Source organism: Cupressus sempervirens, chromosome 3, assembly GCF_028749045.1.
Source record: "Cupressus sempervirens isolate cs-2001-9-10 chromosome 3, ASM2874904v1, whole genome shotgun sequence".
NCBI lineage: Eukaryota > Viridiplantae > Streptophyta > Pinopsida > Cupressales > Cupressaceae > Cupressus > Cupressus sempervirens.
This window is the reverse complement of record NC_143120.1, coordinates 783553412-783576345: the sequence shown is the minus strand read 5'-3', so window position 1 is coordinate 783576345 and position 22934 is coordinate 783553412. Positions and strand designations below refer to the sequence as shown.

Genomic DNA, 22934 nt, shown 5'->3' with positions numbered 1-22934 from the left:
CTGCCCTTTTAATGTCTTTTGCTGCAAACATGCCCCTTGATGACTCTGATGCTTTTCTTTGAATTTCTCCAAGATGGAGAAGCTGTTTGCCATTTCAACTGCATATCTATGCAAATCTTGGGTGGCCGAAGAAAACTGTGTTCTGCTATGGTCGTTTGAATAAGTTCGTGGAAAATTGCCATTCGAATGAGGCAACCTAGGGTTTTTGCTTCGATTTCTCTGATAATCTGACTGCCCTGCTTTTTTCACTTCTTTGTAGGAGTTAGCCATTTTTTAGTTCATATAAAAAATTAAACTAGATTATAAAATTTATTTTTAAAAAATATTAGAAAGTGTTGAACATTTTTCTTGACTAGTAGTTGTTATTTTTACTATAATTTTTAATTTTATATTTAAAAGTTAAAGATTTAAAAAAAATAATTAATTTAATCAATTGTCAAGATGTTCTACCCAAATTTTCAACAAAGTTCCAAAAATATTCCTCACCAACATTTTGTCAATCTTAATCTTTCATATAAACAAGTGGCCAAATCTGAAGTTAAAAGAATATAAAGATCAAAGGAGCATGCAAAGGTAAAGAGAGAAGTAAGAATTATTTGAAGGACACAATGAAAATAGAATAACTTAAATGAAACCAAGAGAACAATATATGCCACGTCACACGGTAGGATAGACATGTTTTATATTGGTTGATGATTTTTTCTAGTGGAGGTGGAACAAGGAGGATAGATGTGACGATTTTGTCAAACAAACAAATATGAGCTAAACAAGTAAAAAGAACCAGCAAGGCAAAAACTTCGTCAAATAAAAAAATACCAACAGTTCAGACGTGAGACATGGTTTGAGCATGGCACTAAATTACATCTATGGTAGGAGGTTTGCTCCAAAAGAAGAAGCCTATGGTAGGAGGTTCGCTCGAGAAGAAGCCTATGGACTTAATTACAACATACCTATTGCACACTAAGTTGTAATATTCAACAAATGCCTGACATCAAGAAAGGTGGAACAGATAATAGACCAAACAGCGTCCATCTTGAAGGGTGGATATTTAGTCTACGAATGTTTTTGCCTGGACAATTTGTTTGACTCGCGTGTCCGCGTTTTGAACTTTCTGGAAGCATCTGTATGCCTCCCTTGTCAAAAAAGTCCTAATTGCGCTGTTTACGATACTTCCAGTCTTACGTTTCGATTTTCTTACATTCAAACCACCGTGACAAAGACAAATTTACGGATTTCTAGTTGCGTAATATTATTAATTGGGGAAGATTTCAACAATCCTGCGGGTTCTTTCTTGGTCTTTCAGATCTGTTGAAGCTCTCTGTAGACATAATAATTTTCGTTTTTGGTGCGATCTAAGAAATGGGCGAGGAAAACAAGCAATCGAAAACAATGGAGGAACCGGCAGTGGGAATTCCGTACGCATATCCAGCAAAGCCAATGCAGACGGTAATGACGCCGCCGCCTCAGCAGTTTTACTATACGAATCCATACCAGGCAGGTATAACACCGCCAAATGCAATTTTTGGCTATTCAGAAGGCATTCCATTGCGGGAGACTGTTTACAGGGATACCCCTGCTCCTTTCGAGTGCCCTCACTGCTCCAAATCCGGCCTAACCACAATCAGGTTATTATATTATTACCCTCGTCTCTTTTTTTTCTTGGATTTTTATCGTTTCTGTTATTTCATGATAAGTAAAATGATTAGAAAAATTAAAATGAAATTGGTAGCAGAAGATCGATTCTCTACTAAGATCAGCATTAGCCCATGTTTAGGTCTCTTGATCTTCCTGCAATTTTTCGAATTCTTCAAACAAGCCTGTTTTTAAAGATTGGGTGAAATACTTAGCTGTTTCTTTTCATAGGAAAAATTTCCCTTGTCGGAGAGACATTTGGCTTAGTTGACAAAATCGACCCGTGAAATTAATCTGAAAATTGACTTGAGAATTGCTTTCTGAATCTTCCAGTTCATCAATTGGGTGTGCCACATACATCGAATTGGGTGTTAGATGGGATATTTTATTCAATTTTGATACTTGTTTTTCTGGGGATCTGAACTTAAGACCACATACACTGAGTTGGGTCTTAGATGTGATTGATATTTTATCCGGTTTTGATGCTTATTTTTCTGAGGATCAAAGAAAAAATAGGTTTTAGATATGATTTTTATCTAATTTCGACATTTTTAAAACGATTTCCATGATTTGTACCCGAGACCTGTCTTTGTAGCAAGAATGGGTCTGAGGTGTGATATTTAATTCAATTTCGTATTTTAATCTTGCTTTCTGGAATTTGAATCCAAAGCTCCTCGTTGTAGCAATGGGTTGGTTTTGATGTAATATTTTATGCAATTTTGACAATTTAATAACTTATGATGGTTCCAGGGATTTGAACTTGAGGCTCCTGCTTGTAGAAATGAATTATGTTTTAAATATAATATTTGATCCAATTGGGAGATTTTATATGTTACCTGAGATTTGAATCTGATGCTCCTCTTCTCAAATGAGGCTGTAATGGCTCTTGCACCTGCTCATTCTCAAACAATGAATACTGTATCAGAAAGCTTTTTTAATTTGATGGTGCCGTATACTATTTTCTCCTTGGTGAATGTTGTTGAATTCTTGCTCTTCAATATTTCAAATCAGTGGTTACTACTTGTAGTTCAATTGGAAAATTTCAACATTTCAGCTTGATACCCTAGTTCCTAAAGTGCTCTGCCATGGATATCATCAGGCATCTGATGATCATGATAACAGTGATCTTCAGCCTCAGCTTGTAATGCATGATGTTGCCTCCTGCACTTCAAATTTTTATGGTTGTTTGTTTGCATTAGCGTAGGGGGATTCATCTCACTTTACTATTGGGTCCACATGTTTTATGTATTTACCCATTCTTTTTAAGCCTAGTTTTATTTATTTTTTGTCTTCAAATACAGTTCCTTTGAATGAATGAATGATAGATTTTAATGATGTCTATGAGACCAACAGCTTATGGGACTATGTGTTAAAAAAATCTTAAATGAACTCCGCATTCCTTTCCAAATCTGATCTCTGTTATGACTTTTGATAATCAAATTGGCAGTTTGCCTCATCTTATCCTCTTTAAATAAACTATGCATATCCTCTTTAAATAAACTCTGCATGCTTATACCCGCCTTCAAGATGAATCTGCAGTAGAGATGTCAACATATACTGTACATAGGATGAGAAAGTGTCATTCAGTTTCAACATCCTACAGTTTGTTGCTATTGTGGAAACCTATTCATGTACATAGGTCAATTGTAACCTATTGTTGTTTTGCATCCAGCTACTAGGCAGATTCATGGAACGTCTACTGAGTGCAAAATTCAAACATAGAGGCCTATAATATACTTTTCTGCCTCCAGATATTTGAACCCTATCTCCCAGACAGTTATAGATTTCCTTGTGCTCTGCAATTAGTTAACTTTTCACAAAAAAAATTCTTAGTAAGGTGCATTAATTCTTTTCAAATGGTATTGGCAGATTTTATGCAAAATGCAACTTAACAAAAACAGGTAATATGCATTGATGAACCTATTTTTTAGGAAAAGTTAAATTAGAAAATTAGCCAATAGTAGCCCTTAATGTTTCCTATTTCTCTGGAGTATCGTGAGTAAAAATGGATTTGGTAGACACGTTTCTATGTAGAATTGCAAATAGTTATACCACTCTAAAATTGATTTAACAGCTGTAGTAAAGGATTTATTATGCAGACAATAGATTAAAGCTCGTTTAAAAAATGAATGCATATGTATATCTCTGTGCATGTTTGTATTCAGATATAGACTGTGTATAGTGCAAGCAAGCGTATGCTCCGATATGGCCCATTCATGGGCGCGAGAATGTTTATTTACTTTCCATTGAGTCTCCTTTTGAGTCAGCATGGGATAATGCAAGAACACAGAAAAGGATTGCCCTTAAAAATCATTGTTTTGAATAGGAAAACAGAATGGGGATGGGATGGAATCGCTGCACTGGGTTGGGGACAGTATTTGCAGGACATAGATTCTCAACATCTATGGATGGTTATCCTTAGTTAGTGAAGTGATTGCTTGTCGTAAAAACTTAAAGTAAAAATTTCTTCTTATCCTAATTCAGTTATTCTCTGTATTAGTCTCTCAATTTCTATACTATGCCTATTTTGATTTTGTTTGTTATAATTCTTTTGCTCAAGTTACTTAGATTCCATTATTAGTGTTTATTTGTTTTGCATTTAACTATTTTACATCCTCCTTGAAACGTTCTAACTACTTAGTAGCTTTTCTAATATTTTTAAACCTTGTTACCCAATAGTTGGCTATCTTTCAATCTATTACCACCTATTGCCTCTTCTCAGTTCTTACCAACCTTTAGTCTATTTAGCTCTTGGCTATGTTTGCCATTCAATCATTTGCTTCCTCTTCCTGATAATGGATCACATAGTTTGTTCTCAATTACCAATTTAAAAATACCCATAAGCAATCTAATGTTAAATTATGTCATATTTAACAGAAAATTATTTGATCATCTATTACATTTGTTACATTTCTTTGTCACAATTCTTGCTAAGTATTAGCTCTGTAAAATTCTAAAATAATGGTTTTTAGATGAAAGAGAATCTTAAAAAATGATGGAAGCATCTTTTGTTTCCCTAAATGCTAATAGGATCTCAAATAATATCTCAGAAAATATAAAAATAAAGTACCATACGAGGCTTTCTTCTTTGCAGCGCTGGGCATCTTTTTATATCATGCTACGTTTAAAATGTGCCGTAGAAGTAATTTTGAACACAGATAAGCTACTTTTATAGAGTCTATATATTCTTGACCGAGTTTTATCTTTAATTATCTGCTTATCGTATGATAAAGCTCATATATTTGACTGCATGTAAAATGCTCCTGCTCCTTAATATAATTCAATTTAGGTTTTGATTTAGGATAACAAATAAACAGACAATCAGAGTAGCCTCCTCATGAGCATATCCTTTTTTTCTGGTTTTACGAGATACAGGCAAAGGAATCATGTTTGAAGTACGAAACAGATAATATAAATTTATACAATATTTTTTTAGTATGTTGACTTAACATTTAATGTATTTTATATTGACAAATTGTTATGCAAAACGTTTGTTGTTTGTTAAACAATATTTTTTTTCTTAAAATATTATGTTGGCTGAAATCAAAACTGAAATTGGACCCTGTGATTTAAGTAATTATTTGTTAGATAAGTTTTATCAAGGATCCTTAGCCACAGTAAAAAAAATAATAGCATTGGTCAAATCACTGGAATCAAAGAAAAATGTAAAATTAATCGATTCTGAGAAGTTGAGAACAATGAGTTATAGTTCGGTTCTTGCAAAAATGCAAGCATCCAACTTACATCTGTTCACTGAACTAAGAAAGTTGAAACGTACCCTATAAAGACAATTAACTCGAGGATAGTAAAATAATTATAATACAGAAAATTCAAAATTTTGGACCAGTTACAGATATGTGTACAAATGGCCAGGTACTGTCTTCTCAGGACGATTGGATTTTACTTTTTTCATTACAGGTTTCCTAAGCGGATAAGCCCAATAGCATTCACTCGTGGAGTTAATCAGGTGGTCTGTGTTTCACTTGTTGAGCTTGCACAAGTAACACACATCTAGAGGGGTTTTTTTGGCCCTTTGGGAGGTGCTATGTGTTGCATAGCATGTTCTGAGCCCCAGTCCAAATAAAAATGCACTGTAGAGCATTATTCCCTACCAATATACATGTTGTCTCTTCTGTTTACTTGAACAAGGCCTTGCCAGGGACCCTTGTTGGCCTTCCACTGTCTTCCCACACTGTCATTCCTTCAAATGGTAGGCATCAGTTTTGAGCCCAGTCATCTCATATATCAAGCTGAATTCACTAGCATATTAGCTAGTCTTTCCAAGATTTTGGTTTTACAATTCATCAGCATCTCTCCTAAAATTCACCTTTGTAACTTCAATGACCGTCATCAATTCCAGTTCTCCACTGTTAAAACCACTGCAAGATGTCGGGAATAAAAAGTATGGCAAGAGGGAGTGGTGTTGGACCACTTTTCTGCCTACCAGATTTGCCTATCAGCAAAATTACAATATCATTTGAAATCCAATTGCATCTTCCAGCTTCCGTAAGCTGACAAAGACATAAATTAATAGAAACCAGCGATTTGTTTGACTTTGAACCCTTTTATTTATTCTTAAAGAGAGAAGCTAATAAATTCTGGACAATTTGTGGGTAACAACCATAGCCAAATATTCTCTAAAATTCTTCCTTATCTATCCAGCAGTTTAAACCACCAAATTTGTCGGTTGAGCTAGTATCTTATTTTTTTTTTTGCATAGCCTATTGCAGAAGAACAGGAAGATTCCAAGACATTTATGAGGTTATTAACTGATAATTTAAAGTACAATTCTTTCTTTGAGCTTTTTTGATGGGTTTGGTGGGCCTGAGCCTGAGATGAACTCCTCCAAACAGCTGGGCTTTCAAATTTTCGTATCATTGGTCCATTCCAAAAGACAGGCCAAGACTGAATTTGGAGGAAATACGAAGAGATGAACGGATAGAATGAGGGTGAGGGTGACAACGAATAAACAATCAACATAATAAATGATGGCTCCTGGCTACTGTCAAATTATATCTATCTGTTGCCATCACTGCCATCTTAACGAAAGAAATTGATTTGGAATTATTCTCTCACACTTCAATTTCTCAACTAAACCTTAATTTCACATCACCTTATTTTAAATAATGTCTCGTCAATAGGATTAGAGCTTGGGAATCCCCTGTACGTCCAACTCGCGACCCACAATTGCCTGTGGCAGTAACAAAGTCTGCCACCGTATTGTCTTGCTGGAAACAATGTTGGTAAGAGATTTTGCCGAATCTTGTGGTGAATATACAAGCTTTCAAGGTGATACTTTTTAAATTCCAATTTGGATAGCTCTCATATCCTACAACAAATTGCCTTATACAATTAGCTTAACAACTTTTGTTCTGTTTGCTTCTCCCACTTTTTGAGTTGCACGATGTCTATGGAGTAGCCATTTTTTCATATTTTTTCAGCCTAGTCTGAATGAAGCCTCCTCCCCTGTCCTCTCCGATTGCCTGTGGATGGCCAGTTAAAGTACGCTATCCAAGTCCCTTGGTCTGGAGGCCCCCATATAGTAGAGGATCCATTTTTTAAAATCTTTTTAGCATGGGGGTTTTGTGAATTAGAGCAATAATGTGTTTAAATCAGTGCTTGCAAATGAATAAACAAAGAGTGTTTTCTTTCATGATTAAGATCCATTAAAGTGTTATATGCCAGGAATATAAGCTGGAAGTAGAGTATCCACAAGCTAAGCTTATTCCCCAAGTCAAACTTTGGCTTCAAGTCAAGGGAGTTCATTTATGTATTTGTATGATGTCACTATTTCCAATCATTTAATTGATTGATAACTTTTGACATATGGCTTAAAAGTGAATTGAGAACATTTTTTAAAAGTTTGATCTAATGGTTTAGAAACTGTGCGAAATTTGGAAATGTTTTGAAGCTGCAGTCTGACATTTCATTGGTTGAGCCGTCTGAACAACCTCCTCTCAGGAGTGATAAATGTTTCTTTAAAAAATAATGTTTTACTGAGAAATGAACCTCGATTGTTTTTTATATTACATGCATGATAAATATCATAGAACTATATGGAGCCTGAAAACCATCCCACTGAAGGATGGGGTATTTACTATCAAACCATTACACAGACAAAGAAGTCAAGGATGTTTTTATCAAGCTAAAAATAATCGCACTCATAAATGAAAACATTTTCTCAATCAACCCTAAAATGAGCTGAAGACACTACAAGCTTAAATCACGGATGAAAAATTTGAGAATGGAAAACCACATATGATGCAAAAAACAGAGGATAACAAACAATATACAAGAGATAGCAGCAGCAAGAAGGTGAAAGAGAGCAGCAGCTAGGAGGAAAGGGTATCGGCAGGAAAGCAATTGTGACAACAAGGATGCATTTCGACATTTGCATTTGACAGAAGTGCAAAAAGAGGGGGAACGATCCATTTTTAGATCTTTCTGAACATTGGAATTATTTTGGTATTTTTGATCATGTGATTCTTGTAATAATTAAGAGCCATTGATCAAATTTGATTTTTTAATTCATCTGTCATGGAGATGGATTGGATCACATCATGTATCAAACGTGGATGCCAATCCTACAAGATCAGTGTGACCATTATAAACAAAACAATACCATTAAAGAAATGAATTAGCCTAAACAGAGGCCTAAAACTAAAACTGGTAGCCATTTGTTTATGCATAATTTTTGCATTTAGGAGCTTCCAGGAATTTCAGAAACAAGTTATTCAGTATTTGAGACAGAAACTTAGCCCGAGCTACTAAAGGAGTTTGAAGTGAGATATATGAGTTAATGGGTCTTGTATCTTGAAATGTCTTGCCCTTCTGAAGATTAAAAAGAAAACGGTGATCAAGACAAATCAATTATTAAAGATAATTTACTCCCTTGAGTACTGGTGTTTGCCTTTAGTAGGCCTGCAACAATCCCCACATTCTGGAGTCAATGTGTGGATTCTCAACTTTTTGAGTTTCGACAATGGAGAAAATTTGAAGATGCAATTGCTGATAATGCTAATGAAATTCGTTTTATTATTACTGGCACATTATTATGATTTATTGACTACTGGTAGGCACGGGTAAATTTGCAACAAACTGAGGATTGCATTGTAGGTCTGAGTACCCATAAACAGACTATGCTGAAATTTATCTGCTTTTTTGCAGTGGAATGTGATTGAATAGTCTAACTAAACATCTGACAGGAGGCAAACAATAAACACATCAAACAATATTCTTACCTCTGTGAGAGATAGATAATCAGAAATATGGGCAGAGGTAAATAGGAGCTGCAAAAATTAAACACAAATAATACCGTGCTCCATGTCTTTTGTTACAAACCATGTACATATGTATAGGATGTCTATTATAGGGAATTCTCCAAACAACTTCTCTAAATATATTGAGCTGTTTTAACAACTCAGTACATTCATAACAATATTATGCTAACCTATTTAACAAACTTAACAAATAATTATTTTATGCACTCTGTAATAAATATTCTAACAAACAAGAATAACAAATATTTATTATATTTTTCAATAACTTAATAGTTAACCTGACCACCTGTGCGAAGTTGCGAACACTAATTCCCACCATAGATTTCAAGAGGAGAGTCGTTTGTTCCTTTTATATCAACAAATTGTGCGGAGTAAATCAATGCAAGTACAGGCCATACAAGAAAAAATGTCGTTCTTTATTGTCCTTAATACTCCGTAATCCCAAAGTTGGCTCATCAAGAGCTAAAACGAAAGAATGATACCACAAACACCCGTAAGCTTGGGGCTAATAATATGCAAATTTTATGCTTATATACAGAGTCATTCCTTCACTAGCATATTTGTAACTTCAGTGGATACTTTGCATTTCTTGAATACCATGGTTTTCTCCCGAAAGTAAAAGAAATTGATTTTGTTGAGTGGGTTATATGTTGGACACAGTGCAAGTACTGGAAGCCACAAAACCTATTCGTTAGTCTGGACAATTTCTGGAGGGAAAATGTTATTGAAACTTTATTTGAATGCCACCTTTGACACATACAATGAACAATAGATTAGATGTAGGAGAGAGTTGCTGGATTTTTTAACAGGTTATGGATGCCAGGTTTGTGAAGATGTATATTCCTACCGATTAAATATCACTTGTAGGTACATATGCAATTTTACCGTTGGGATACAATACATGGATTTATTCTATTTTATCAGTACTCTGAATAAATGGTAATTTATCAAAAAGAAAAAGAAAGAGAAAGGAATTTGTACCTTATTATTAATGAAAATAGGAAGAAAAGGTTCAATTCATGCCGAGTTAAACGCATAATAACCTTCATTTTGAGACGACTTTGAAATCCTGGATAGCATGATAGAGGTTTGCTAAAATGGTATTGAAGGGCTTAGAGATCAGTATGTTTATAGCATCCGCAAAAATGATGTGAAAGCAAAATATTATTAGCAAATGATAGTCCACTCTTTGACTGTGAAATGCTAGAATACTTTAGATGGAATAAAGATTTGCCCGCGTTCTGTCAAACGCGCGGGCTACATTAGATGCCAGTTCCACTAGACCATGCAAATATTTGCGCTTTTGAGGAATCGATTCAGAAACTTAGTAGATAGCGAAGATGGTTTATTTGGGGTTTATTTGGTAGGCGGATGAGATAGGGTACAAGCCCCGAACGTTTAGTAGTTGGATGTTTGGTATTCTCAAATGAGAGCTCAATTTCTTGCCAGGCGAATTGGTGTTTGTTGACTTAGCAAATAGGTATATATTAAGCTTCATGAGGGTAGAAAATTGAGTCCATGTTACATGGTAAGCAAATAGGCATATGTTAAGCTTCATGAGGGTGGAAAATTTAGTCCATCTACATGGTAGATGGTAAATCCTTCATTGGGATCCACTGGGATGTGTGACCATGGGTACAAAGAATAGCAATCTCGTGATCGGCTGGATCCTGTCGGACAAAGTAGGTCTTTGTACTGTATGTTTATAGGTATTTAGTGATCATAGGATTTATCGTATTAATTAGACGACTCGTCAATTTTGAGCTTACTGTATCCTTGCCCTGGGGACTTCAGCATACAGATTTTGATTTCTTATAGGATATAATTTGATAACTCTATGATTAGCACACCAGCGTGTATTATTCAATCAAACTTTCACAAGGAATTAGCTGTACTATGAAATGTGTGTGTCGCAACAATCCTTTTGATGTCATCTAGTCACTGACCTTGACGGTTTGGGTCTGAAGCCAGGACAGACTTCATTATGGATAGTTAAGCTAATTTTTCGTTGTTACATTATGCGCATGATGGATTTGGATTTGAATATCTTAGCTATACTTTGATCATTTTTCAAATGCTCTTATGACACCATTGTTGCAACATTTTTGATCAGTTTTTTTAAAGGTCACGTAATGGGACAATCTTATGAAGGAAACTTTCACAAGGAATTAGCTGTACTATGAAATGTGTGTGTCGCAACAATCCTTTTGATGTCATCTAGTCACTGACCTTGACGGTTTGGGTCTGAAGCCAGGACAGACTTCATTATGGATAGTTAAGCTAATTTTTCGTTGTTACATTATGCGCATGATGGATTTGGATTTGAATATCTTAGCTATACTTTGATCATTTTTCAAATGCTCTTATGACACCATTGTTGCAACATTTTTGATCAGTTTTTTTAAAGGTCACGTAATGGGACAATCTTATGAAGAGCAATTAAACATATTAAAGAGGTTTTGAGGATACGGCTCACACCAAATTCAGGGTGTCTTTTAGTGGTGAATGTTCATAATATTGCGAATTTTAGAATTTTTTTTTTGCTAATAACTTGGCTAATAATTTAAAATTTAATGCAGCTAAATTGCCACATTTTTATTAAATTTAGTTCTAAAATATTTAAAATCGTTTAATAATTTATTTTATTAAAAAATTTAAACTCAAAGATTTGTCATAATATTTGATACAGTTCACCTAAATATTATATATTATTGAAGAAATTAAAATTAAGTCACCAATAATTATCATAATTAATAGTTACTTTAGGATATATTACCAATATTTAGTTTTCACTATTGATTTAAACTATAATGTAATTATCCTCATAATTTTCATAAGATAAAACATATTCAAATTTGATTTGTTTTTTCTATACTTCAAAAAGTAGATTAATAGCATGGCAGTTCCAACTTTTCGAAAGCTGACAAATTATATTGGGTCAATATTTATTAAATTGTTTGATCCTTCGATCTAATTTTTGATGAAGATGGTATACTATTTTGTATTGAATTCTCACTCTCTACTTCCATTTCCATATCAATCTTGATGCTCTTTGGGAGTTGATAAATCTGGTTACGATTTCTATAGATCTAAAAGTGAATTAGTAGAATGGTGGGGTTTTATAGAGGGGTGTAAGTTTTTATTTTCAAGGAAGGAGTCTCATGAAGTAAAAAGTAAATAAGAGTCTCTATAGCATAGATTGCTTATTTGAACAGAAAAATAATGGTAAAGCTAGAATTAATTCCACCAGTTTAGAAAAATATTTCTAAAATTTAAATTTCTCCTCCAATAACATTAAAGGAAGGTTTATAAACCCCAAACTTCTTTCAATATCGAAACTTGAAGTCTTTAAGCTGGACTGCATGGAACTACTCAATATAAAATATTTCTAAACAAATTTTGCAGCACCTACTTGATCAGTATTATGCTATTTAATATCATTTCATCAAGAAATAGGGACGACAGCTGTATTTTTTTAGCCAGTGTATTATCATAAGAAATATGAGTCCGCCATTAATGCCCACATCGAGCACATAGATGATCCCGCTAAGGCATGCATGAATTACAATGTAGAAAAAGAAATAACCTTTAGAAACTTAGTATATAGGATGTGTAGAAGTGTGGGAGAGGGTTTGCTAAAGATAACTAAAATATTGGGTGGTTCTTCTGACAGGTCAAAGCCAAGTGTTGCAGCTTGTGTGGCATGCATGATGCCTTTTATGCTTGGGGTATGCTTTCTGTGCCCAGCGATGGATTGTCTTTGGCACAAGGAACATTACTGTCCAAATTGCGGGGAAAAGGTTCTTTTTATTTGCCAATATCTCCTTAGTATCAATTTGCTATTACGTGGTAAATTTGTTTTTGTCATTTTTTCGCCGGCTTTTAATTTCATCTGGTTCTGAATCTCTGATTACAGGTTGCAGATTTTAAGAAATCAGATCCTTGTGCTGTAGTAGATGTCCCACATTGGATACAAGAAAGCTTTGCTTTACCAGCCTGATTTTGCTTTAATAATTTTGTTTTCAATCACCCAAGTCACTCTTATGTATTCACCTGAGGGTCTTGTAGATATGTTCAGATTTCTGATTGAAGAATGCATATTCTAATAATATCTCAGTGGACTTCAAATAATTCATTCGTATGTACATGCTTTACAGCTGTTTGTTTAATGGACAATACGCTTTTCTGCCTTTTTTCAATCTTTAGGAGCTGACCGTAAATTTGCAGATAATTCTGCTAGGATGTTAGCTTAGATTGTTATAAAACGACGCTGTTTAAGTTTTGCTAAAGCTTTAATTTTATGGGATTGTACGTAATTTCAAGATGACTCTCATGAGAAATATTTACATTATTACATTTTTGTTCACATCAGATTGTAGAAGTGTACAGTTGTCGCTTAAGGGGAGGGAGAAACAATTAGGTTGCATATTATTGACCAACTTAAAACAAGTAACTCGTATATTATTGACTAACTTCAGACATGCTTCAGGTATGCTGTATCCTGAATTTATAAGGTACAAGTTGTGTCACGTGAATATTTTAGTCAGTATAAATCAATAAATTTATAATATTTGTTGTAAATTAAGCTTTTATAAAATTATTTTCAAACTAGCGTTTCCACATGTGGCACATTGACATGCACAATTTTACAAGATATTTACAGAAATGGTAAACCAAAAAAAAAGGCAGTTATTTTATTTCAATTAAAGATGTCTTATGATGTGTTAAATCACACAAACATCACCTTAAACACAAATCTAAATGGTATAGCTCGATCGTAGTCTTAAACCTTCATTCGAATGATAATACTTACCATGATGTATACTTTAAAATAATTATAATCCTAATTTTGTTGTTAAATTCTAACCCTAATCAAACCCTTAAGTCTAATTATAATACTAACTATGATGTAAACTTTGATCTTATTGATAATTATGTTCATAAATTGTAAAGCATAATCCTAATTATGATTCTAGTTTTTAAGACATGTAATGTCTCCACTAATAGGGTTAATTAGGGACAAGTAATACTTGCAAAATAAATGTTAGAATCACAATAATAATAAAACTAATTATATTTTTCTACCCTCTAAGTTAACTCCAATCATAAGGATGTCTCCAGATCAAGCTTTTTAGTGCATAACTACCTCATAGTCATCCTGGGAGCGCATCTTTTAAGATTCTTCTTGGATGGTCATCTTCAATCTAAGGCCAATGACATATGCATATATTTGACAACATCAAAATATTTTGGCACATTAATTATCGCTCATAGCGGACAATGGAGATCTTAATATCTCCATGCTCCATCCTTCGATATCGCTTTTCGGCCATGTCAGACAATAGAGATCTTAATATCTCGCATGCTCCATGCTTCCAGTTCACATTAATATCCATGGTGTTAACCTCATGAGCTAACACAATATTATTCACAAGTATGGTTCATTAATAAATAAATTAATAAACATAATTAAAAAATATAATTCATAAACATACATTTTTTTATCTTCTTCTTTTCCAAGAGTCACACCCTTTCATAATACAAATTATTTGAAGAGTCACAACACTTCATAGTCATAATACTTTCAAAAAGTCATAACACTTAATAACTAAAATCCTTTGGAAAAGTCTCACTACTTCATAATTACAATATTTTTGAAGAGTGAACTATTCATAATTATGACCCTTTTGAAAATTCACATCCTTTCAATATCATTGAGATCTTTCAAAAAGTCACTTCCTTATTTTCTTCATATTACTTTCATCTTCCATTTTTCTTTTTTGAACTACTCTCTTCTCATCCCCCCTCTCTAAAATAAACTCTTCTCACTTTTATATCTTAATTTTAAAGACTCATGTCTATTTGTTAAGCATCTCTTGACTTTTCATAAGATTTAATTATTTTATATTATTTTATGTTATATTATTTATTTACTTACTTATTTATGTTTATTATTATTTATTATTAAATTCTACTTAGAAAGTTAACATACTTTCTACAATATTGTCTTTTGTATTTAATTTAGTTTCTTTATTTACTCATTGAAATTTTATTATCTTTTAATTATTAAAAATGCCATACTAAATATTATTTCATTAATAATATAGATTAAATAAGTATTATTTCCTAGAATTATATTTTAGTATTAGTTTTAATATAACTTTATTATCATTGTTTATTTAATAACATTGTATTAAATAATTATTATTAAAATTTTGTTTTAAAATGGGGATATGACAGTGCGCCCTTTCTCAAATTGCTTGACCTTAAGCAATTAGATAATTTCTTCTATTGAGTTGAAATATATATATATATATATATTCTCTTACTTTTTTAGTCCAAATTTTTATGTTGCTATCATGTATATGTTTGCATAATTTCTAATAGTCATTAACTTTCTACATTAGTTTTTCATATAAATTATTTTTCTAGATCTCCTTTAACTCTACAAGATGGAAAGATCATGCTTTGATACCACTGTAATGTCCCCACTAATAGGGTTAGTTAGGGACAAGTAATACTTGTAAAATAAATGTTAGAATCACAATAATAATAAAACTAACTATATTATTCTACCCTCTAAGTTGACCCCAATCTTAAGGATGTCTCCAGATTGGGCTTCTTAGCAAATAGCTACCTCACCATCATTCCAGGAGTGCACCCCTTAAGATTTCTCTTGGATGGGCATCCTCTATCCAAGGCCAATGACATGCATATGTTTAACATCATAATATTTTGGCACATCAATTATTAGCCATGACAGGCAATGGAGATCTTAAAATCTCCATGCTCCATGTTTCAATATCAATTCTTGACCATGACAGACAATGAAGATCTTAATATCTCACATGCTTCATGCTTCAAGTTCACATTAATATCCATGGTGTTAACCCCATGAGCTAACACAATATTATCCACAAGTATGGTTTATTAATATAAATAAATTAATAAACATAATTAAAAAATATAATTCATAAACATACCTTTCTTACCTTCTTCTTTTCCAAGAGTCACACCTTTTTATAATACAAATCCTTTGAAGAGTCACAACACTTCATAGTTGTAATACTTTTGAAGAGTCACAACACTTCATAACTAAAATCCTTTGGAAAAGTCTCACTAATTTATAATCACAATATTGAAGAGTTGCAATTATTCATAATTATGACCCTTTCGAAGGTTCACATCCTTTTAAGATGGAAACAATCTCTCCAATCTTCCAACAATCTCCTCCTTTGGCATTGATGACAACATAAATGAAAAACATCTAGTTCCAAGAATACCAACAAAAGATTGTCCATCTTCAAATCCTCTTCATCAATCATACTCCCCGTTGATATACCTCAATGTACTCTATACCAAACTGCTATTACAAATTCATGCCAAACTTCTCCTCCATTTAGCATAGATTTTTCATGCAATACTTCTCCCCCATAATATGATGTTTTCCATGCCAAACTTTATTGTTGGAAGATTGGTTTGATGATATGTTACATTCATGACTGAGTTTGTCATTGATGTCAACATAGTATGTTTGATGTCTTCTGTGGTATCTGACAGAAGAACAACATAAAAATTAAGTTGGTATGGACAACTAGTTGAGCATGATAACCACCAGAGGTTATGGGAGATACTTTGGAGTATCTGGTATATGTAGTTAACATCGGAAGTAGAAAGGAGAAGTCTAGAAGAAGTTATGTAAGTTTTGGTGATGTCTGTTCTAATAGAGTTTACAGATGTATGTTTTGGTAAACTTGTTATATCTCTTAGCAGGGTTGATATCTTGAGGATTGAGGTTGAGGAAATGGAGAAGACATATTAAGGATGATGTGGCTAAGCTCGCTTGTCATAATATTGTGTGTATAAAAAGTTATTCAAGTTGCAAGGTGGAAGATTAAGGTTATTGCTAAGTGTAATGTGTTCTTAATGTGGTCCTATAATAATTAATTGAGAAGGACTAACAACCGACTCAGTGAATTGTTTTATGATCTTAGTATAAATGAAGGACATTTTCCTTTATCATGGTATGGATTATGATTGATGATAAGTAGTAGAGAGTGCGGAATGTGAAGTTGAGCAGAGTAGTGCGGAAGTGAAGGAAACTTCATTGCTGAGGTTTTGTTGAGTGATTCAAGGTTTGGTATTTGGATCCGAGGTTCGTGACCTGGTCTACAAGGTCCGACAGTGATTGGTTTGGTTGATAGGACAAAGGAAAGAAAAAGATACCAGTAAACTATTTGTTTGAGTAGTGAGCTCTTCTTGTAGTTGAAATTGCATGTTTGGGCAGTGAGCTCTTCTTGCATATATTATACCACAACTCCTAACAGGGTTGGAATCTCCTAACAGTGATTCCCAGTCTCCTAATAGGGACTCATTGTACTAAATGTTGTAATAGACTCCTAACAGGGTCCATCCTCTAACAAGGAATATTTATATTAGTACATCATCTTGTGGGCATCACTCCCACCAAGGTTTTCCGTCTAATCAAGGGTTTCCTTAGTCAACATATTTAGTGTAATTGTCTATGTGCATCTTTGTATGGTTGCTGTTTACTTTGGTTGAATGGTTAAGTTTTTTTAAAGAAGATAAATGTTTTAATTGTTGGATATCTGATTCACCCCCTCTCCCCCCTCTCAGTTATCTTGGTGGACTATTCTTTCTAACACTTGGTAATCGAAATGTGGTATGAAGTTGGGAAGATGGTTTTTGATTCCTTTGACACCATGGTTTAAACCACATGTAGGATTGAGGATGTTTTGAAAGAACAAGGAATTTTGACCAAACATGGAAACAACAACAACAATAGTGGTCAAAATAACAACCCTAACAAGGATAAAGGAAAGAACTCACTTTGGAATAGGAACATAGAAGTGGTCAATGATAGAGTTGTGGACTCCTCCAAACCCAATGATCAAGCTATTCTCTACTTGTCTAGTGCTATTTAGGCCATGAAACTCAATGCATATAATCAACTAGAACATGCTAAGATACCAAGATAGGGCTAAGAAAGAGAGATGCCAATTTTTTAAAACTTGGTGATTCATATGAGGATGTCTTGAAAATGCTCATTGCTAACAACCTTGCGCATCCTCAAGATCTTGCAAAGCATTATATACCTGATGTTAAGCCACATTGGTAGGATGAGAAAGCCTTTGGTAAGTTTCAAAATGGCATTGGACATGATATTCAAAACTATTGGAAACTCAAACATATCATCCAAGACCTCATTGAGAATGGAAAACTTAAGGTAGATGGATTGAACAATAACGCCAATCATAAGGCATTCAAAAAACCTTTTCCCAAGTATGAGAAAGAGAAGGGGGAAACCTCTAAACCTAAGTATGCCAAGGCTAAGGTCAATTACACTTACATAGATGCAAATAATACTATCAACATGCTTTAAGTCATAGAAGAAAACATCAACATGATAAGGTATACATGTCCCTATGGTTATGATTTAGACATGGAATCTTCTCCTATCTTTGATGAAGAACCCATTGTGGTGCTAAGGGTTCCTAACTCTAGAATGTCATATCAAACTCTCAATGCTGTCACACGAAGTCAAGGCCCTATTGTCATTACAAGACCTAGTTCAGGTCAACCAAGTAAACCAAAGCCAATGACATCCAAGAATGTCACCTCAAACGAATAATCAATCCTAAGTCAAGATATAATCTTGTTGATCAGTTGCAAAGAACCCCAGCTTATATTTTGATCTTTGAACTCTTAGAGTTGTCCCCAAGACACAAGCAAGTCCTGGAGGATTTTTTGCACGTAGTGAACATCCCCAACAACTTAGACGTTGATCAATTACAAAACATGGTTAACCATATTGCTAGCCCTCATTACCTTACCTTTTTAGAGGATGCTGATAAATATTTGAGCCACCTACGCAATCTTGCTCTTCATATTGAGGTCATGACACATAAAACCGATGTTAGGTATGTGTTGATAGATGGGGCTGCTGGGCTTAATATTTGTTCCTTGAGTCTTTTTAAGGAGTTGGGTTATTTTGAAAAATTCATAGATACTAGAAAAAAGATCACCATCAAAGCCTATGATAAGGAGAAAAGAAGTTCCAATGGGTTGGTTGTCCTGCCAATTAGGATTGGCCCTGTTGAAAAAGATATTTTATTCAAAGTGGTTGATGTTGGTCCCCTTACATAAAATATGTTAGTTGGGAGACCGTGGATTCACTATATGCAATTATTGCCATCTACCTATCATCATCGTGTTAAGTTCCCTTACAATAGAATAGAGATTTGTATACATGGGGATAAAAAAATATCTATTAACTCAATTTCAGAAAGTGCTCATGTTCCCCTAAAAAGAGAAGTAGAAGACTTAGATGCAACCATAGCTGAATGTAAAGACAAGTTCAAGTCAGTAGACCTTGGCATGGGGGGTTATTAGCTCAACTCCCTCACAACACTACCAGTTTCACCTAGCTCTTATGGCAAGTCTTCATAAGAAATAAGATCTTTCTCTTCAGCTATGACTTTATTTGGAATGTTTGTAGAGTCTTCAGTGCCTATTCAAGATGAGAAAGAAGAGACAAATGTTAGAGACTAGATTTTTAGAGAAGAGAAATACATGCACAATGAGAAATTTTCTCCCTCTCTTAAGGCTTATGGAAGAAGGTATACTTTTGTCAAGTAGATGTGATATCCTTGACATGTCCCTCTTAGTCATATATTGGATGCTAGAGCCAAACCCCTTGATCATGCTCTTTATGGATGCAAGTCTAAGGAGATGATTGGCCTAGGATTTGCAAATCGCAACAAGAACATTACTCCTATTCTTGGCGAGTCATATATTGAAGATGAACTAGAGTACATATCTAATTTGAAAAATTAGAAAGATATATGTGAAGATTTGATGTATGAGCATCCTTGGTTGGCCTACAATCCTATATGTTGGATGATTTTGGCTTGAAGATGTAGACTCAGTCACCAAAGAAGTGGTGCTTGATTATTATTGGAGCTTGGCAAACATTGGGAGCTCAACATACTCTATGGAGTTCGATAGACACTTGGAGATTGACATACTCTACGAAGCTCAACAGACACTAGGAGCTCGACATACTCTTTGGAGCTTGGCATGCTCTATGGAGTTGGGCAAAAATTGGGATCTCGACATTCTTTGGGAGCTTAGCCTTGCTTATGGTTTGGTTGATGCTTGGCTTGGTTTTCTTTAGCACTCAAATTGGTCTTGGTTCTTGTTGGTCCCAAGTTTTCTTGAGCTGACCTTGGAATTTAATTTATATAGGAGTATTTAATTTGTGTTGTAACTGACTTGTGGCTTAACATATATTTAATGTAAGGGATTTAATTTAATTTGTAATGAATTGGGCTGACTTATGGCTTTGCTGGGTATAAGTAGGGGGGTTTTGTGGAGTCTCGAGGAATTATGATCATCCATATTGGAGAAGAGGATGAAGGCTAGATGCAAATTTTGAAAAGCTAGTAGCTGTGTCTTGAGAAGCATAGGATTGCTTGGTGGACCTAAGGGTACACATGTGGATTCTTCTTGGTGTTCAATCTAGTTGTGGACCTAGACTACTTGGGATTGTGATTGTAAGTTGGATCTTGTGGGATCTTGTAGAACAGATATTATAATTTCTTTTTGTATTTGGCCCTAACCTAGAAGGCCTTGCAACTAGGCATATTACATGTAATTAGTTGTTTTATAAAGAAAGAGTTGTGATTTGGTATCAGATCTTGCATTATTTTTTCTTTTTGTTGTGTTTCACCTATATGGTTATTTTTTGGGGGGTTTGGGCATCTCCTTTGGGGATTCTCCTGCCTTGTACTGCATCAAGATTGGGTCCCTTCCACTAATATCCTTTGGGGAGATTCAGATAGTCTAGTCACTCATGAGACAATTGCAACCTTAGAACAAGATGAATTAGATATAGAAGATCCTATCAGAGAATGTCAAAAAAAAAATCTTTATTCATTTAATGGAAAGAGAAGGTGTTACCCTTGATGACATTAGAACTTCCACATCAAGATGTCCCAAGCCTTCATGGTGTAAACATCCTAGTCGGAGTTCAAAAACAAGTTCATATGAGTATGAGCGGGACTCCTTCTCAGAGCCTTCTACATTTGAGATGGATGTTGATGTCATTTACACTTATAGTTCTAAACCTGAGGTAGCAGATGAATCACATGTAGGATTAGAAGATTTGAACCCACATGTTGCCTTAGTGGATGATTCTTCACTTGTTAAGACAAATCCCAATTTGGGTAACTCAGAGGGATACTTGACAACCTCTGACTCTTCGGTCACCAAAGATGACATCATTCACAATTACAACCTTGAACCAGTCATTGACTTACCTCTTGTTCATCCTAACCTCATTGATTGGTCCCAACGCTATCAAGAGCCCGAGCTCTTAACTTTTCAAAATGATTATGAGATAGCCTATTACTTGAATGCCATTGAATGAGATGGCAAAAACAACTGTTTGGTAGTGTCGAAACCAAAAAAAGGTAAATAGAAATGATGTGTCCAAGGGCGAAAACATCTTTGAGGCACCTAAGGATGAGGTGCTTGATCATCTCTCCAGCTACTTTCAAGATAGATCTTTAGTGCTTATTGAACCAACACAAGTAGTCAATTTGGGTACATATGAGTCTCCACAAATAGTACACTTCACTCAGTCCTTGTCACCACAAGAAAAAGAAGCTTACACTAAGTTCTTACAGAAAAAGAAGATCAACTTAGCATGGACTTATTCAGATATGCTAGGGTTGGATGCCAATCTTATCATGCATCACTTGTCCATAGCTCTAGGTGTCAAACCAGTTGAACAAAAAATTAGAAAGAAACATCTTCACATAGCTCTCCTAGTCAAAGTAGAATTAGAAAAACTATTGAGTGTTGGATTTATACAAGCTATAGCTTATGTAGAATGTATCTCAATCATAGTGCCTGTATCTAAACATGACAAGTCCATTTGTGTATGCATGGATTTTTGAGATCTTAACAAAGCTTGCCCAAAAGATGATTTTCCACTTCCAAACATAGATATGATAGTAGGTATGACCGTAGGTTATGAGATTTATTCCTTAAGGAATGTTTTTTTTGGATACAATCAACTTAAGATAGCTCTTGAAGATCAAGAAAAAACTGAATTCACTTGTGCATGGGGTACCTATTGTTGGAATGTTATGCCTTTTGGATTAAAAAATGTAGGAGCCACCTATCAAGGTAAGTGCACTAAGTTGTGGTGCCAAAAAGATGACACCTTTAAAAAAAAAAAAATAAATTTTTTTTTTCTAGTTTTACAAAGTGTGTACGTGCTATAGCAAGCACATGCTATAGTGTGTACACACTTTGTAATTTTTTTAAAATAAATAAATGGGCTGCAAACCCACAACCCATATGCGAGTTGAAGGAATTGAAGATTTTTAACTTCATTGTGCGAGGTTTTCTCCTCACAACGCATACACGAGTTGAAGCAATTGAAGATTTTTGCCACTCGCCTCCTCAAAATGCCTCCTCATCGCCGAAGTTCAAGATCGCGATTATGCCGTATATTTTCTACCCTTGTTTTTACATTGTTTTGTAGGTTTTTTTCAATTTTTTTTTAAATTTGTTTATTTATTTAGATTGCAATTGGTTTCTTATCAGGAAATGTGAATAATGAACCGACAAATCCCCAACAAGATCAAAACCAAACCCTCCACAAGATCCAAACGAAAACCCTCCACAAGGTGAGAATCAAAACCTTCCACAACAAGAACAAGAAATTCTGCAACCTGCATCAATTGAAAGACCCACTCTTGGCACACAAGACAACATAATAAATGAAATAGAAAGAGAGAAAAATGAATTAGAAGCACTCATTGGTAGGTTGAAAGTTTGTGGACAAACCAATCCAATGAGAGCACAATTGGCATCCTCCCTCAAGTCCATTATGACCAATGTAGCTTCTATTAGTGATCAGTTGGATATTTGGCATGTTAAGAGGGAGGAACCAAAAAGATATTATGCAAACAAATTATCATATCAAGA

General features: G+C 34.4%; 1 protein-coding gene across 1 annotated transcript; it reads left to right on the top strand.

The window, feature by feature from the left end:
* Positions 1-749: 749 nt before the first annotated feature.
* Positions 750-13111, top strand: GILP (GSH-induced LITAF domain protein). Its single transcript, XM_089821904.1, has 3 exons — positions 750-1625; positions 12586-12712; positions 12829-13111. The coding sequence occupies exons 1-3, from the start codon at positions 1360-1362 to the stop codon at positions 12910-12912; spliced, it is 477 nt and encodes a 158-aa protein (XP_089678030.1). The 5' UTR covers positions 750-1359; the 3' UTR covers positions 12913-13111.
* Positions 13112-22934: the final 9823 nt, after the last annotated feature.